Source organism: Zootoca vivipara, chromosome 15, assembly GCF_963506605.1.
Source record: "Zootoca vivipara chromosome 15, rZooViv1.1, whole genome shotgun sequence".
Taxonomy (NCBI): domain Eukaryota; kingdom Metazoa; phylum Chordata; class Lepidosauria; order Squamata; family Lacertidae; genus Zootoca; species Zootoca vivipara.
The window spans coordinates 42977287-42994647 of record NC_083290.1 but is presented as its reverse complement, the minus strand read 5'-3'; the positions used below and the strand labels follow the sequence as shown (position 1 = coordinate 42994647).

Genomic DNA, 17361 nt, shown 5'->3' with positions numbered 1-17361 from the left:
AACACTCTATTTGCACACAACTGCACACACACACACATGGTGCCGGGAACCTGGAAATGGGGAGCACCCTGAAGAGTCCTGGCTTGTGAGCAGACTCTCCCCAGAGCCTGAGGGTCTCCTCATGAGCCGGAGTCACACGGGGGCTTTGTTGAGTCCTCCTGACAGCTGATGTGTGGGGCAGCACGGCAGCAGTTGCCACTGCCACCTTCTCCCCACATGCCAGCTGATCAAGTCCTGGTTCCCCTTCAGGGTGCTCCCAATATAAGGGATTTGGGTTATGTGTGGGGAGGCCTGGAATGTATCCCCCGTCCAAATGGGGAGTTGCCTGTATTTTAAAACTGCCTAAGAAATGTAGATTTTATCTGAAATTTGGCTGGTATTGAAGGAGTAGTAGGATGCCTAGCAATGTCATGCCAACTGGGTGGGAAACTCCCAAGCAACAGACAGCGTTACAGGCCAAGTTTCACAATGACATCCATCACAAGAGGAAAATGAATGGGAGTTACAGAAGTGAATAAACTAGTGCCCATTAACTAAACAAATGACATTCTAACAAATGGGGGGCGGGGGGACAGAAAGGAAGGAATCCTTGTACACCCCCGTTGTTGGGAGACTCCAGCCCCCCCCCAGCCTGCCTGGTCAGGGGTGACAGCACAGCAACACCTGGAAGGCCCCAGGTCCCCTCTGAATCACCACCTTGATGCAAAGCTCATCTTTGTCACTAGACTCTTCTCTTTTCCTTCCATAATGAACTTACCTATATGGCAATTGTACATCCAGACCCGGTGAAGTTCGTACTTGCACTTGCACTTCATGACGTTATTGGAATAATCGGACTCTGCCACTTCTTTGTTTGGGTTGACAATGATCTGGGAAAGGACAGACAGAGGGATCTTAGGGCCATCTTATCTAAGACATAGATCCTGATCCAGAAGTGGGGAAACTTCTTTGTGCCATCAAGGTGCTTCAATTGTGTCTCTGATTCAGGAGCTGGGGCTGCATGTAGTCAAACTATCCTGTTTGCGGAGGTGTGGAATATGCAACTCAATAGGTCTACTCAAAGTATGACTAATTTTGGAGACCACAGTTCTCTGCACTCTCTCACATCCTGTTTCTTTGTGTCTGAACTTTTTCATCCTTTTTGAGAACTTAACATCACATATTAACAGCATAAACAAATGAAAACAAATCTATTTTCCTGAAATTATTTGCTACTCATTCTACACAACTTCAGACACAATTGTTCACCATTGTTGGGTGGGTTAAACACAACTAAATATTATTTATATATACGCTACAGAATTAAAAAAAAACCTGGATTATTTTAATGCGGTTTCATTATCATTTTTTAAAGACCTTGTCTATATATATAAAAATGTTCCCACTGTGCGCGCGGATGTAACACCCTTCCTCCGTAACCTCTGAACCGAATTGCATCAAATTAGGGCAAAGTGTATCTTGCCCATCAGGGAGGGATCTGGTATAAAAAAGTTTTTCCAAAAAAGCACACATTTCACGCCTAAAATAATGATTAAACACGAAAAAGTGGCGCCCAAATTAGACATCACCAGCAGAAGCTCTGAAGACTCCAGCAGCATCCAATAGAAAGGCAGATCGCCCACTGCTGCCTCCAAAGCCACACCACCAGGTGACATCACAAAATTCCACAGCAACCAACCGAAAACAGGCCTTTTGCAGCAACAAGGCCCAACATTGCCCAGCAGACTGAATCGGCTGCAGCAGACTAGGCCGCTTTCCAGACTAGGCCAAGTGGAGGTAGGGGCCTGCCTGGGTGGGGGGTGGGGGGTGAATAGGTCATAGGTTGGGACAGGGTGGGCCCATCACAGGGATGAACCAGGGGATGGGGGGAGGAGGGACAACAGGGTGGGGGGGAGACATGGATGTGCCTATGTAAACATAACACACGAAAAACGGGGATTCTGAAGGTGAGGGGCGTCTGAAGTGGGACTCTGAGGCTCCATTTAACAAACTGAGCCACTGCAACGCGTGGCAGGGCCAACTAGTTACTTATAAAAATCATAAAAACAGTCATGAAGGCAAGAGGAGTTCAAAAACAAGATAATAAAATAATAAAAAAGCTTAAAACAAAATGAATAGCATAAAATATATTCCATGCTGTGATGCAAGGCTGATACTTATACCAAACATATCCAGTATTTATGAATAGACCTTGATATTTAATGTGACCACAAGCAGGATTTTAAAAACTTATTCAAGTTGTCCTTTGCTTTCTATTTGCCATTAACTCTGAAGACGTATCTTGAGCAATGCATATTATGGTTTTGTAGGTTGCCTAATGGTCAGTTCACAAGTTGCAAAATATCTATAGGATTCCTAAATCAGGGACAGGGAACTGGTGTGGCCCTCAATCTGCTGCTGGACTCCAGCTTCTCGCCCCCCAACAAGCATGGCTAGTAGTCAAGAATGGCAAGTGCTGTAGTCCAACAACATCTGCTGGTCCCAAGTCAGCCACCCCTGTCCTAGAGCTGAAACGCCATTCTTAACTGGCCCCTTTTATATGGCTTTTAAACATGCAGTACTCCTTGCCATTCTCTGCAACCTGAATGCTACTATCCACCTAAAAGGTTTACTACCACTTGGTTTTGGTGATGGCATGAACTGGCTCTTAGCTACTCTGATAGCACTCCAGAATCTGAAGAATCCCAGCCTACCCGGAAGAAGTATTCTCCTGGCGCAAGATCTGTAATGTCAATCCACTGGCAGTCAATGTCATGCCGGTACACATCCCAGCATCCAACCGAGATCCCTTGCTCCCCAAAATTGGCGCATTCATATTGCTTCTGGAAACCTACAGGGGGAAAGAAAGCACACGTGGAAAAAATGTTAGCAGCAGTGTGGTGCCGAGAGGCCCTTTAGAAAGTCCTGGCTTCAGGTAAGTGTTTGGGCTGTAGAACTTGAAAGCCCAACCTTGTTGCGATGCTCCAGATGCTTAATTACAGCCCTGGATGTCAGGGGACCCTGGGAGGGGAGCGAATTCGCCCAGGAACAGGAACTAAGGGGACCAGCCGAGCAAGAGGGGGGCTGGCTGGAGCGCAAGCCGGAAGGCGGTGCAAGGGCTCTGAGCGAGGCGGAGGAGCTCTGGGATGCTACCGGCGCACGCGCAGGAGAAAAGGTGGCTGAAGGTACTGCAGCAGGGGAGGTATCAGAAGTGTGAGAATCAAGGAGGCTGTTTAGCAGTTCGAGGGAGGGGTCTGGTCCTGCTCCCTCCCCTGAGGTCCGTAGACAGGAAAAGCATCAGGAGCAAAGAAGGAAATGAAGCGGGCCGAGGTTGCTTTGCTGGCGTAGATCCGGATTCTGACTTGGAATAGGCGGTCATGTCTTTTTGAACTCTGAACTGTACATATGTATATAGCATTAAATTCTGAAAAGCCATCCCTGAGTCTTGGTGGTCTTTGGTCGTGGGAAGCTGCACACCAGCCCCTCCCAGGTTAGTTGGCAATGGCTATTTTCTCTCCTTTCCCCAGTCTTGCCAGGGGCTGTTATGCCTCCCCTCCAGCTCTAGTGTTCTGCTGAAAGTGTCAAGCAGTAAACTAGGGGTTCCAAGTGGGGATGTAACCATGTTTAAAGCAGAGCTAGTCTTGGGGCCTCTGGAGCAGAACCTCCCTTTCCAATGAGTCTCTGCCTCACCCCACTTGCCCCAATTGTGAATGAATATTGTCATCAATTTGCAACAGAAAGAGGACCGCAACACAGCCAAGTCAAGACAGCCAAGAATTCACATCAGTTCACAAGCTGACACAAAAATCCTCACACATTTGCATATGTGTTCTCATAATATACATATGCAAATTTGCCTGCTATACAATTTTTCACAAGCAATTTCACCCTAACTATATGCATTTTCACATGTTATGTTCAGGAATGTTTGCTTTCGGGGCCAAAACTTTTGTCAGTATAAACTGCTTTGTATGACTCTTCTAAACAGCTTTCAGGTGGTTCCCCCCCACCCCCCAATCAAGCAAATTTAATGAACTAAATAATAAACTTTTTGTTGCTCCTGTAGACCTGCACTGTCATTTGAAGAAGTGCAAATTTTGAAGGATTGTTACATTTCATTTTGTACATATTCTGTTTTGAGAATCACGAATTCTTAAATGTGAATTGCACATTTTTCTCCATCCATCTTTAGTAGACCCCCAGTAGAAATGAGAGCAGAATGGGTTATTTTACATTAGAGTGTATTTTATGAGTAAATTAGGAATGTATGTACCGTCTAGGCATTCACTGTCTTCCAAGCAGAAGCTGGCCTTGTGACCTTCTGCTACCTTTGTCCCATTGAGGTCCAGCAGATCATAATGTGTGAACACTTCCATGCTGTGGTAATGCCTGCAGGAGTAAGAAGAAAGCCAACATTTTGATTAAGGACAGGTTCCATACTTCTACAGTAATGCTGCCCAGATTTATTGAAAGCGCCACCTGGGGTGTAGCACCTCTTATTTTGGGAAGCAACTTCATCCCTAGATCTTCCTGCCTCGTGGGCTGTAGACTATCACATATCAGGACGTCATTATAGCATATGCAATGTTACAGCCAAAGCAAGAGCAACAGCTTTATTCACTGGGAGGAAAAAATGCTGTTTTCCAGTAGGATTGGTGATGTGGAGCCAGAAACATAGTTCTAATTCCCTGGAGGACATGCCATCCTTTCCTTAACCAAGTTATTAGCAGGCATTTTTCAGACAATGCTCAAAAGCCAGATCAGAATGTACCCCAAATGTGGGAATTTTGTAACAAAAATTTAGCCTTATAACATTAATATAGAAGCAGGATATTAACACCATATGCAGCCATTTAATCTGGGAATTCATGTTACTCTGACCCCAGACAACAGCACATTTGAGTCCATGTGCCATAGCGCATTGCACAAGATCAAGCCAAGCACATGCTTTAGGAACATAAGAGCAGCCTGCTGGATCAGGGCAGAGGTCCACCTGTTCTCACAGGGGCCAACCAGCTGCCTCTGTGAAGCCCACGAGCAGGATGCGAGCACGAGAGCACTCTTTCCCTGCTGCAGTTTCCAGCAACTGTTATTCAGACGGATACAGTCTCTGACCATAGAGACAAAAACATAGCCATGATGGCTAGTAACCACCATGAATTTGTCTAATCCAATGGGTGGTCATCACTACCTGCTGGGGCAACAAATCTCATCATTTAATTCTGCACTGTATAAAGAAGTACTTTCTTTAGTCTATCCTGAATCTTCCACCATTCTAGTTCTAGTATTATTAGAGAGGGAGGAAAACTTCTCAACCCACTTTCTCCATGCCAAGCATAATTTGATACTCATCTCGTTTCTAAAACAAAATGCCCCAACTGCTGAAAGCTTTCCGCATAGGGGAAATTCCCACTCATTTTGTCCTCGAGGACTGGGAATATTCTAGCTGGGTGTATCGTAAGCCAAAGCACCTGAAGCAAAGAGGTCCAACTCTGCTCTGCTCAGGCTCAAAACTGGGCTGCTCAACCCATGTGGCAGTAAAACAGTTGACAAGCGTGTTAAGTTTCTTCACAAGAGCAAGTTGCAGTTATTCCAAAGAATAAAATGCCAAAAAATAATCTGCACTCATGACCAAACTGCGGGAGGCAGGCAAGACAGGAGTGCCTGGCGTGCTCTGTTCAATGGGGTCACGAAGAGTCGGACACGGCTAAACGACTAAACAACAACAAATGGGGCAGATTGTATTGTCAGAGGTCCACAGAACCTCACTAGAAGCACTCAGCATATCAGTTATATTTTTGCTGGGTGCTTTCAGAATATTACTATTTTGGGCTGGGTTTCAATAACATACTGATAAATTAAAATTACACGATTAAAGTGTAACTCTTGTGCAACAAACCTCTCCCCGACTTTCTGCAAAAAGGAAAGTGACAGGGAAAATGCACTGGTCAATGTGAAACAACACTAGCTTGACACAACATCTGCATACGGACCATGTGCTCTTCGAGTGAAGAGGGTGAAAGGGGAAGCTGCTCCACCAGCCAACCCTCCCCTGCCTGCCTTCTTACTGACAACCAGCTCAAGGTGCGTCTCTGCCTCTCAGCTGCCTTCTCTTTAGTCTCACGGCTGCCCCCGTAGAACTGAGCAGCAGGAGCAAGTTGGCTCTGTCTCTATCACTGCCCCTGCCTCCCTGCCTCCCACCCCAACAGTGCCAATGAGCACCAGCCACCACTGGAGCTATGATCCCTCTCCAAAAAGCACAAACGTGAAACCCTTGACCAATTACTTGACGGCTATCATGGACTTGGGCTTGAGACTATTAGCATGGTGCTCTGCTCTACTGAGCTAGCTAGTGAGAAACCTGTGGAGAGGATGCTAAGGGAGAGCCATAGCATCTCTCAAAGAGCCACTGTTCCCTGTTTTTTGCCTTCAAAGCACCTAGCACCTTTATCCACGAGTTAAGCCCTACACTCAGGCAACGCTTGAGTCTAGACGAACATTGAGATTTGCCCCATTTGGAAACCAAGCTCCTCTAATGGACACACCACAGTTTAAGGGAAGGGAAGCCAAGCAACTGAAAAGTGGAGCTTGCTTGCTCTTTTTCACTTGTAAAAATAAACCATGGCTTAATATTAAAAAGCTGATATTCAGTATCAGGTAGCAGCACCTAGTACACCCATCATGTTTATTCTATTTAAATATGTTGACCTAAGGGGAGGGGGGGCAGAAAGGGAAATTTTAATTGCCCTGGAATCACTGCCAGATGTTCTTTGGTTTCCTTTTACCTGCCTGTTAAGTAGCCCTCCCTGCCTCCCTGGTTTTGTATCCTGGACAAAAATGCTCAGGAATAGGCTGAGATGGTCAGGGAGCGGGAGAAAAATTTGAGATGTCCACACTATTTACATTGAGGTTGGATGCTGAAAGTATTTCCAGTGCAAAAAAGAAAAAGAAATAAAAAGCTTTAAACCTCAGGTCTGACTCCGTTGCTAAAATATGTCTGCTCTTTCAGATAGTTGTTTATATTATGGTGTTTACAGACTGGAAATACTGAAGAGGAATGGAGTCTGTATTCCTTAGTGCAAACAGAGACTGGCTTAAACACATGGATGGGCTACAGCTGCCTCACTTAACTCGATCTTCTTTGGAAATGCCAGAGAGGAAGCGCGCTGGGGTGGGACTCGTCTTTTTCTTTTTCTGGTGGGCTCTGGGATTAAGCAGAAAGAGGCCTGTAGAACTCATGACCCACCCAGGTAGACGTGGCCCAACAGCCACCAGAGGTTGGTAACTGTTATGTGTTTGCAGCTGACTGAGTGCTGCAAAAATGGGGAGGATGGGGTCTGTCAAAGAGGTGGTGAGCCCCATAATGCTTGCTGAATTTGGTTTGGTGAATCACAAGTTATTCAGACGTGTGCTAGATGGGAAATGATGCACCCCTGCATAATTCAAGAAACTCACCCTGTCAGCCCAAAGATTACCGCTAGCATAACAGGACTCCCTCCCCCCTTCCACACATGCATTTTGATGTGATTTCGAACTGCTAGGTTGGCAGGAGCTGGGACCAAGCAACAGGAGCTCACCCCGTCACAGGGATTCCAACCGCCGACCTTCTGATCAGCAAGCCCTAGGCTCTGTGGTTTAACCCACAGCGCCACCTGGGTCCTGGTAATTAGGCCTAGTGGGGCCTAAAAATATATGCAGAAGAGATACTGAAACTAGCTCACTTGCTGCTGGCAGCTGTGGACATTGAGTTTTATCCAGCGTTTTATTCACAGGGCTGCCCTACATTTCACAAGGATCTTAATCTGCCTTTTATCGAATTTACTGAGGCCAGAACTCTGACCCCCCCAAGTTTTTTTCTACTGGGTAAATCCACAACGGTGGTGGTGAACAACAAAGTCTTGCCTGTGACAGTCATGCCAAATCCAGGAATGGCGTCCACTTTTGGGGCGGAAATCAGCCTGTCCATTGTTGTGGATCTGGGATGAGAAACGCAGGAGCCTTCTATAGCCAGTGGAAATGGACGTGTTGACAGCTGAGGAGGCCAGGCAGTTCTCTTCCAGGGCACACTGCAGCATGAACATGGGACGGTCTTCCAGGTATGATGTGTATTCCACTTCCTTGGCATTGAGGACAAGGTCAGCTGCAGCTGGAGGCCAGAAAAGAAAGGGCAGTTCTTAGTCCCAACCTACAGACTTTTCAGGCCAAATATGATGCCAGCACCCTCCATGTTGCATTAGCTGTGTTTTTCCGTACTGCACAGCTATGTTTTCCTAAATATCACTATGCTTCTTACATCCATGGGCTTAGTGAGGTTGTCCCAAATGTTGCGTGCAGAGCATTGAAGAGTTCTGGATTCTTTTTTGTTAAAGCACGACATCAGATTATTTCTTTTTTAAAAAAAAAAAAGTTAAAAGCTTCATTTAAAAAATCCCATGTTGCTCTAACAACAACAAAACGCCCAAGATCCCTTTATAACTCCCTACACAGAGTTCTTGGGCAGCTTGAGATCTGCAAAGCCCTAAGCAGGCATCCCCAAACTGCGGCCCTCCAGATGTTTTGGCCTACAACTCCCATGATCCCAAGCTAACAGCACCAGTGGTCGGGGGAGATGGGAATTGTAGTCCAAAACATCTGGAGGGCCGAAGTTTGGGGATGCCTTCTGAAGAAGTGTGCATGCACACGAAAGCTCATACCAAAATATAAACTTAGTTGGTCTTTAAGGTGCTACTGAAGGAATTTTTTTATTTCCCTAAGGGGAGTCCTTTATGGGACTACCTTGTAAGCTTTAAAGTGAAAGGCATATTAGAGGTATTAGAGAACACAATCAATCACCAGAAAGACAAGCAAAACTACATACCACTCAGACACCTTTTAATTATATCACAGTAAGAAATACATAAATAATAATAATAATAATAATAATAATAATAATAATAATAATAATAAAAATAAATTTTTATTTATACCCCGCCCTCCCCAGTCAAAAACCGGGCTCAGGGCGGCTGACACCAACAGAATTACAATAAAACATAAAAACAATTAATTAAAATACAGATTAAAATACAGTATTAAAATTTAAAGTGCAGCCTCAATTCAAGTATTCCATAAATCCAAGCCATGAGGGAGGAAAAACACAGGGGTCAAGCTGAGTCTAACCCAAAGGCCAGGCGGAACAGCTCTGTCTTGCAGGCCCTGCGGAAAGATGACAAATCCCGCAGGGCCCTGGTCTCCTGGGAAAGAGCGTTCCACCAAGTTGGGGCCAGTACTGAAAAGGCCCTGGCTCTAATCTAGCCATCTTATGGCTCGGGATCTCCAGAATATTGTTGTTTGTGGACCTTAAGGTCCTCCGCGGGGCATACCAGGAGAGGTGGTCCCGTAGGTACGAGGGTCCCAAGCCGCATAGGGCTTTAAAGGTCAAAACCAGCACCTTAAACCTGATCCTGTACTCCACCGGGAGCCAGTGCAGCTGGTAAAGCACTGGATGAATGTGATCCCGTGGCCGGGTCAGCTTTAAGGGCAGCCCCGCGTAGAGCGAATTACAATAGTCAAGCCTGGAGGTGATCGTCGCATGGATCACTGTGGTCAGATCAGGATGAGAGAGGTAAGGGACCAACTGCTTGATACGGCGGAGATGGAAAAATGCCACCTTTGCTGTGGATGCAACCTGCGCCTCCATGGAAAGAAAGAGATTCTGGAGGAAAGTGAATCCCTTTTATTTCCCCCCCCCCCATTTCTTGGACCTATTTGTCTTCAGTTTGGCAGACATAATTTACTCTGGAGGAACTCCTGTGCCTAGAAATTCCATCCATTTTGGCCAAGAGGAAAAAGTTGTGGATTTTTAGATCCCTTGTAGTAGTGAATGGGGGAACAGACACCTTCACTTTATGCAGAGATGCTTCAAAATAATAATTTGAAGCAGAGAGCCCTGAGTGACTCAGAAACAGATCTTTAAAACAGAGTTTTAAAAATTCACCAATACATGGCAAATCTCGTTTATAATGGCAGCTGTCAAAACAAAACAAAACAAAACAAAACAAAACAAAACAAAACAAAACAAAACAAAACAAAACAAAACAAAACAAACAACAAAAGGAAGATCCAGGGTAAAAAATATAAATGGGAGGTTTGCCTTTCTGGTACCTAGGAAAGGAAGTTTCACAACTCACTTTCTGTGCAGGAAACGCCAGCTGCATAGCGCCCACCTCCTCTGGGGCAGGATACGTGAGTATCGTGGCGGCAGTGTGACAGGGCCATCTCTGTCCCAGAACATTTCGTCCCACTCATGAGGACATCACTGGCGCTCGTTTCTCCATACCAGTACCAGGTTTCCTAGCAGAAAACAATGGAAGCAGAATTTAACGCTAAAAAAAAGAGAACAATGTATGGTTTAAAATAAAAAATAATAATTGCAAGTTCAGGGAAACATGGGATTTGTCATTTTTGAGGCTCCCAAGACCCAGCAGCCTACTTTGCATGGAACACTTGAAGATGCTGGAGGCAGCTTCAGACAATGTCACCTTTTTCATTTTGCAGATTAAAAGGCTCCCCATCAAGGAGTCTGAAAATCCTGGAGCTTGCAGCAACAAAATCATTAAACTGCTTGTTCTCCTGATGCTAATGTATAGCACCACTCCTTTACTAACTAAAAGAGAGAGAAAATAAGGCACGTCCCTACTCTCCCATAGGAAGAGTGGCTTCAATATTCAACCTTATCAGTGCAAATGAAACTGGAGCTGCCTGGCCCAACTCCTCATGCCACAACACCCCCCCCCCCATGATGTTGTTCTCATCAAAATGTCACCCCACACACCCAGGCCCACTTAATCCACATTTACTGTTTTCTGTTTACTTCTGTTTTACTTATCAGATTTTACCAGGGCTGGCAAATCTGAATTAAACGGGAAAGCAAAAAGTGATGACGTTTTGATGCCGCACAAAACTTCTAGGCACGATTAGCAGCGAATACACAATCATTGGAGAGTGGAAGCACCCTCAGGGGTACGCGAGGAGCCTTTCAAGAACTCTCTCCTGCAGGAGGCAGTGATGGCCAGTAGAGGATCAAGCAAACACATGGAGGATGAAGCTAACAATGGCTACTAGCTATGAGAGCTACTGTCACTGTCAGAGGCAGGAGGTTTCTGAACACCAGGTGCTGAGAATTGCAGGTAGAGAGAGGGCTGCTGCACTCAGGTTCTGTTTGCAGGCTTCTCACAGGCATCTGGTTGGCTACTGTGAGAGCAGGATGCTGGCTCAGATGGGCCTTTGTATTAAGAAAATTTTAAAAAACTATCTTATAACTATCCCATGCTAATCAGTGTATGAGTCCCTCCCTACTAATCTAAATTGAGTTTGTTTTTTTCTAAAAGGTCTGTGAATCTCCTGTTGCATTAATCTGCCTTATAACTTAACACAGGCAGTGTCAGGACTCAGCTACATTAGTAAAAAAAAAACAACCACAGCATTTTGAATGCATTATAAACATGCAACACCAGATGGTGCTGTAGAGCAAAAAACTTTTCTATGTGATTTTACATAGTGTTTTTATTCTTTTGTTTTAACAATTTAATTTATGACTTTTCTCCTGTGTGTAGATCAGGCACCCCCAAACTTCGGCCCTCCAAATGTTTAGGACTACAATTCCCATCTTCCCCGACCACTGGACCTGTTAGCTTGGGATCATGGGAGTTGTAGGCCAAAACATCTGGAGGGCCGCAGTTTGGGGATGCCTAGTGTAGATCCACCCTCAGTCTGAATCTATTTGTGGTTTTTGTAGCTATTCCTTTGTTCCTATTGATTATTGCTATTATTCACTGCATTTCTTGAATGCTCAAAGTGCTACACCTTATAGTAGGCTTATAAGAGGCTACTATGATCACCACCACGTCTCAGCTGAGGCTGAGATAAAGCACAGGACTCCCCCAGTGTATTCCAGGAACTGTAGTTTACTCTTTAAAGGTAAAGGGTTGCGCGCTCATCTCGCATTATTGGCCGAGGGAGCCAGCGTATAGCTTCCAGGTCATGTGGCCAGCATGACAAAGCTGCTTCTGGCAAACCAGAGCAGCACATGGAAACGCCGTTTACCTTCCCGCTGTAGCGGTTCCTATTTATCTACTTGCATTTTGACGTGCTTTCGAACTGCTAGGTTGGCAGGAGCTGGGACCAAGCAACGGGAGCTCACCCCGTCACAGGGATTCGAACCGCCGACCTTCTGATCAGCAAGCCCTAGGCTCAGTGGTTTAACCACAGCGCCACCTGGGTCCCCAGTTTACTCTTTACAGAGCAACAATTGCTAGCACTGTTAACAAACTACAGTTCCCAGGATTCTTTGGGGGAAGTGATAGTGTATATGCAGTCCCATAACGTTTTGAAATCAAGTTTTGAAATTTGAACTTCCACAGCTGTGAAAGTTACAGAGCTGTACTCTTTCCTCTCACAATTTAGTAAGTAAACTCAATGCATGCTGTCATAGTCCTGGCATAGGTGGGGGAACAACGCAGAACAATGCTGTGTCAGTCATCACACATTCTTTACCCAGACATTATTGGGGGGTGGGGGTGGGGAATCTGCTGCCATTCATTGTCTCTTGCAACACCTAATTAAGCTCTCCGAGGTTTTTTTGCTACTATCTGATCCTTGGATCTAGGAAGCATCTATTTAGCAGCTGGATCCCAGACCGCTGACGTTTGCCCAAGAAGAATTAATTGAATTATGAGCAAATTAAAATGCCACCTCCTTGAACTCCCTGAGTAATGGAGACCTGGCACCTGTCCTGGAAAACAGGCAACAGCTCAGTGTCTTGTCATGCATTTTCTCCCATTGAGCTAACCAGGAGCCAAGCACAGGAGATGGGCTGAGGCTGGAGTGGCTTTTTCCTCAAGTAGCTGCCCTGCCCAAAAGTACAGGACTGACCACTACTGCAAAAAAAGGGGGGGGGACACAAAGCTGTGGTATGGAAAGCTTTAAGAAAATATCTATGCTCACTTAATAGAGGCGAGAATATTCCTTGCTCTCTTTTTCTGCTAGTTCTTTCAAATCACTGTATGAAATTCAACTCTGCACAACCCTCTGGTTCCCTGGCCCTCAGTCCCCACATCAAACCTTCATGAGACACTCCTGCCATTCGGAGGAATTTTTATTCCTGCCAAGCAAGCCCAATCTTTCACTTTCCACTCAGTAACTGCACATATAGTCACCATTCCATGACTGGCCCTTCCTCCACGGCAGTCAGAAAGTGATCAGGGGCATTACAGCAGCTTAAGCAATGGGAAGGCAAGGCTATGCAGCTGACAGCCAGCCAAATCTATGTACAAAGTGATAATATATTAAGCTCCTGTTAACATTTGATGCACCAAATCAGGCGTAACCTTACTTTATTTACAAATCTAAGCAGTGCTTTTTCTAAAAAATGTTTAGGGGTACTCTTATTTTCCTACTCATATTAAAATATTGCCCCTCAATGAGGCCAAACTTAGATTCACAAGATGTTTAGGGGTATGCATACCCCTGTTTCCCCCCAGAAAAAACACACTGAATGAATATAAGAGTAAAAGCAGAGGTAAACAGCAGGCACTCCTGCAAGGCAGCAGATATCAGACCCCTTTTGGGAGGCCTATCATCGCCCAGAGGCCTTTTCAGCTAACTTTCGACTTTCTCTGCCTTTTCTCCCAAACTACCAACTTCCATTTGCTATCTCCCCTTAGCTCTGCATGTGCAACCTTCCCTAAACTCTGATGAGTGTCTCATTCGAACAAAGATATCATCAACTATTTTCTAATCATAGATTGTATCCAAGGCAGGTCCCATTGAAATAAATGGACTTAAAAATTACTCATGGCCACAGATTTAAGCGGGTCTCCTCTAAGCAAGGCTAGTGTTGGGCACAATCCAATGAATTCCCATCTGTGTAGAGTTCACCTGGCTCTGAACCAGCAAGCAGTCTAATCAAGGACTGGCCAGCCAGCAATGTAGCACCATTATTAATATGTCAGTACATCTGCATGAGGGACGCGGGTGGCGCTGTGGGTTAAACCACGGAGCCTAGGGCTTGCCGATAAGAAGGCCAGCAGTTCGAATCCTCATGACGGGGTGAGCTCCCGTTGCTCGGTCCCAGCTCCTGCCAACCTAGCAGTTCAAAAGCACGTCAAAGTGCAAGTAGATAAATAGGTACTACTCCAGCGGGAAGGTAAACGGTGTTTCCATGTGCTGCTCTGGTTCGCCAGAAGCGGCTTAGTTATGCTGGCCACATGACCTCGAAGCTGTACGCCGGCTCCCTTGGCCAGTAAAGCAAGATGAGCGCCGCAACCCCAGAGTCGGTCACGACTGGATCTAATGGGCAGGGGTCCCAAGATTGGAAAGATTTCAAAATGTATTTTAAAAAGTATGGTAAAATTGAGTATTAGGAATGGATTTAGAAGTATATAAAAACTGCAGGTTAGAGAATTAGGTTAAATATGTTGTTAGATTGAGAGAATTGAAATTGGGAGGATTTTAAAATTATGAATTAGAAATTGCTAAAGATGAATAGAAATGAACCGCAGATAGGGGGAATTCGAGGAAGTCCCCTTGCAGAATGTTAAAGGGAAATAGTTTACTGTATTTTAGTTTTCTTTTTATTGTATATTTCTTATGTTGTTTTATGTTAGTGATATGTTTGTTTTATGTGTTGTTGGTTGTGTTTAATTATAAAATGAATAAACAATTATTTTTTTAAAAAAATAATGCTCAGGGGTCCCTTTACGTTTACCTTACACCTGCATGAGAGACCTAGTGTGAACATGCTAATGCTGGAACTGTACCAGTATGAGTGAAATTGTTGCTTCAGAGCTGAAGAAGGAAAATGGTCTTGGTAGGGATGGATGGATGTCTATTACTGGTCCATGTCAGTTTTGCATGTGTTCATTCCAAAGTCCTCTGTATTATGTTTCCACAGTAATCCACGATTAAAATAATAACAATTCTGCACATGAAGTCGTATTTAAAGAACAAGGCCAGTATCCAGGTAACACATCCCATTGGTGCAGGGATTTTCTATTGTGCAATGGAACGTTCCCCCTCGCTTCTCTCCATGCAGGCCACACACCCTTCCCAAATCTGCTCCAGAGGGTTGGGGGAACCCCTAGAACAGTGGTCCTCAACCTTGGGCCTCCAGATGTTTTGAGACTACAATTCCCATCATCCCTGACCACTGGTCCTGCTAGCTAGGGATCATGGGAGTTGTAGGCCAAAAACATCTGGAGGCCCAAGGTTGAGGACCACTGCCCTAGAACACATTTAGGGGGTGCACAGGGGCAGGAGGTGAGAAGTTCCATTGTGAAAACGAAATCATGTGTCAGTGGGAAATGATAGTTGACAATTGCCTACTATTTCCTCTCAAAATAGGCATTCATAAATATATTTATTTTTCATATGCATTTTGTTACATTTTTGTTATGTGAAGTACTGCCTCACAACATTCAGAAAAGTGCAAATTCCAAAGAATAACTGCATTCCAATTGTATGTCACTCTAAGTGCTGCAGATCAGCCCATTAAATTAGTTCTAGAATTCTCAAAGAATGGATTCCTCAAGCAGACCCACTCCAGCTGGACTTTCCTCCCGAGTTGTTAATATTGTTTATTGTGTTTTTAAAAGATATGACTGAATGCGACTTGTAAGGCACTTTGGTATGATCCAAGGGTTATCTCAAACTACTATGTTCTACTCAGAGTAGACACATTACAATTAATAGGACTAAGTAAGCAATACCCATTAATTTCACTGGGTCTTCTCTGAGTATAAGTAACACTGGCTATAAGCCTATACCCTGAAAGGCGATTGTAATAAATAAATAGCAAGCAACCTTTGCTGGGGACTGGCTTGGTCCTACAACCCCTGGTCTATCAAACAAGCTGGAAGGTTGGGAAATGCAACAGACTGTTCTTGAAGGTTACTCCAACCATCCTAGCCTCTCCTCCTCATCTGGTGGTCTGATGATGCAATTCATTGTGAATGCAATGATTCTGGACTCGCTATAGCAATTGGGCAGCCAAGCTTTGAATTCCCAACTCCACCCTGAAAACCACAAATCATCTATTAATTTATCAGCTTGATCTGTTTTGAGTCAGAAGTGCTGCCACAATAATATTGTTGCCTGTTGTATAAACGAGGCCTCCCTTGCAACATCTGTGTGTTTGGAAGGACAACAAAAAGTTCACTCTGTAGCCAAGATGCACTTTTATAACTAATACCATGGAGATGGTTTGTAAAGTATTGGAAATTATTAAAAGTTATGATAAGATCCTGAAAAGATGGACACCACGTCAATAGCAATGGGGCTGTTTTTAAATGCAATACTGACAATCCTTTTTTAGTACTGGAGGTGAAGTTTTCAGTGTGGTTTGGTTTTGGAAGAAGGGATGTCATTAATGCTTTAGCTGAGATTCCTGCATTGCAGGGGGTTGGACTAGATGACCCTTGGGGTCTCTTCCAACTCTAAGATTCTATGAGAAGCCAATTGTGAACGGGGCCTATTGGCTAGCTGCTGTGAGATCGCTAACACTCCAATTCCTGGAGCAGTTTTTTAAACATTATTACCGGTATTATTATTTTAAAGAATCTTGCTAGCATACCTTCCTTTTTATTTAGTTCCACACAAACACCTCATTTAGTTCTTAACTATATTTTGTTTAATTTTTTTAAACCTCCTGTTTGGTTTAAGGTATTTTTGAACTGATTGAAATGTTTCTGAGTGGCTCAGATTTACTTTCTAATGCTTGATAAATCATGCATGTGACCATCTTATTGAGCATCAGGCACACTGGCTTGCCCCTGCGATTAAGGGGGCCGGCACATGCAATGTGCTCACATCATGCGCACACACCACATGCACTTCACGGGACATGCCGGTGAGCCCCCGCCCCACATGGCTTGACATGTGACATGAGCATATAGGGAGGTGTGTGCATGAGTGTGGCATGTGCACATCACCATGGAATACTGAGGGGCTCGGCCCCCTCCTTGAAATTTTTTTTGGGGCCCTTGGCCCCTTGGCTCCCCCTAGATGCTGCCCCTACTGAGCATGCAGGAGAGGCATATGTGTGTATATGTTTGTGAAGACCGAGAGCTAACCTAGCACTGAACTCGCTGCCAAGCAAAAGACACATTGTGAAGTCTCTGGTAAAGGACCCCTCATGGCTGCTGTTAAGACATTATGCATGTCCCCACACTCTCAGCTTAAAGGTATTTTTACAGGAGACTGAAATTGGCTTTCTCTATATACAGGCAGTCCGCATTCCTGTATTTACTACATAGGAAGATGCCTTATACCAAGTCCATAAAGCTCGGTATTGTTTACACTGGCTGGCAGAAGCTCTCTGGAATTTCAAACAGCATTCTCTCCCAGAGC

General features: G+C 44.7%; 1 protein-coding gene across 1 annotated transcript in view; it reads right to left on the bottom strand.

The window, feature by feature from the left end:
• The window catches only part of LOXL2 (lysyl oxidase like 2), an 85912-nt gene that overhangs the window by 5213 nt on the left and 63338 nt on the right, over positions 1-17361 (bottom strand). Inside the window, exons 9-13 of the mRNA XM_060268311.1 lie at positions 10146-10308; positions 7882-8125; positions 4253-4368; positions 2694-2830; positions 758-869 (exon numbers count right to left, since the gene is read on the bottom strand). Coding sequence (XP_060124294.1) covers positions 758-869; positions 2694-2830; positions 4253-4368; positions 7882-8125; positions 10146-10308 — 772 coding nt within the window. The remainder of the gene's footprint in view (positions 1-757; positions 870-2693; positions 2831-4252; positions 4369-7881; positions 8126-10145; positions 10309-17361) is intronic.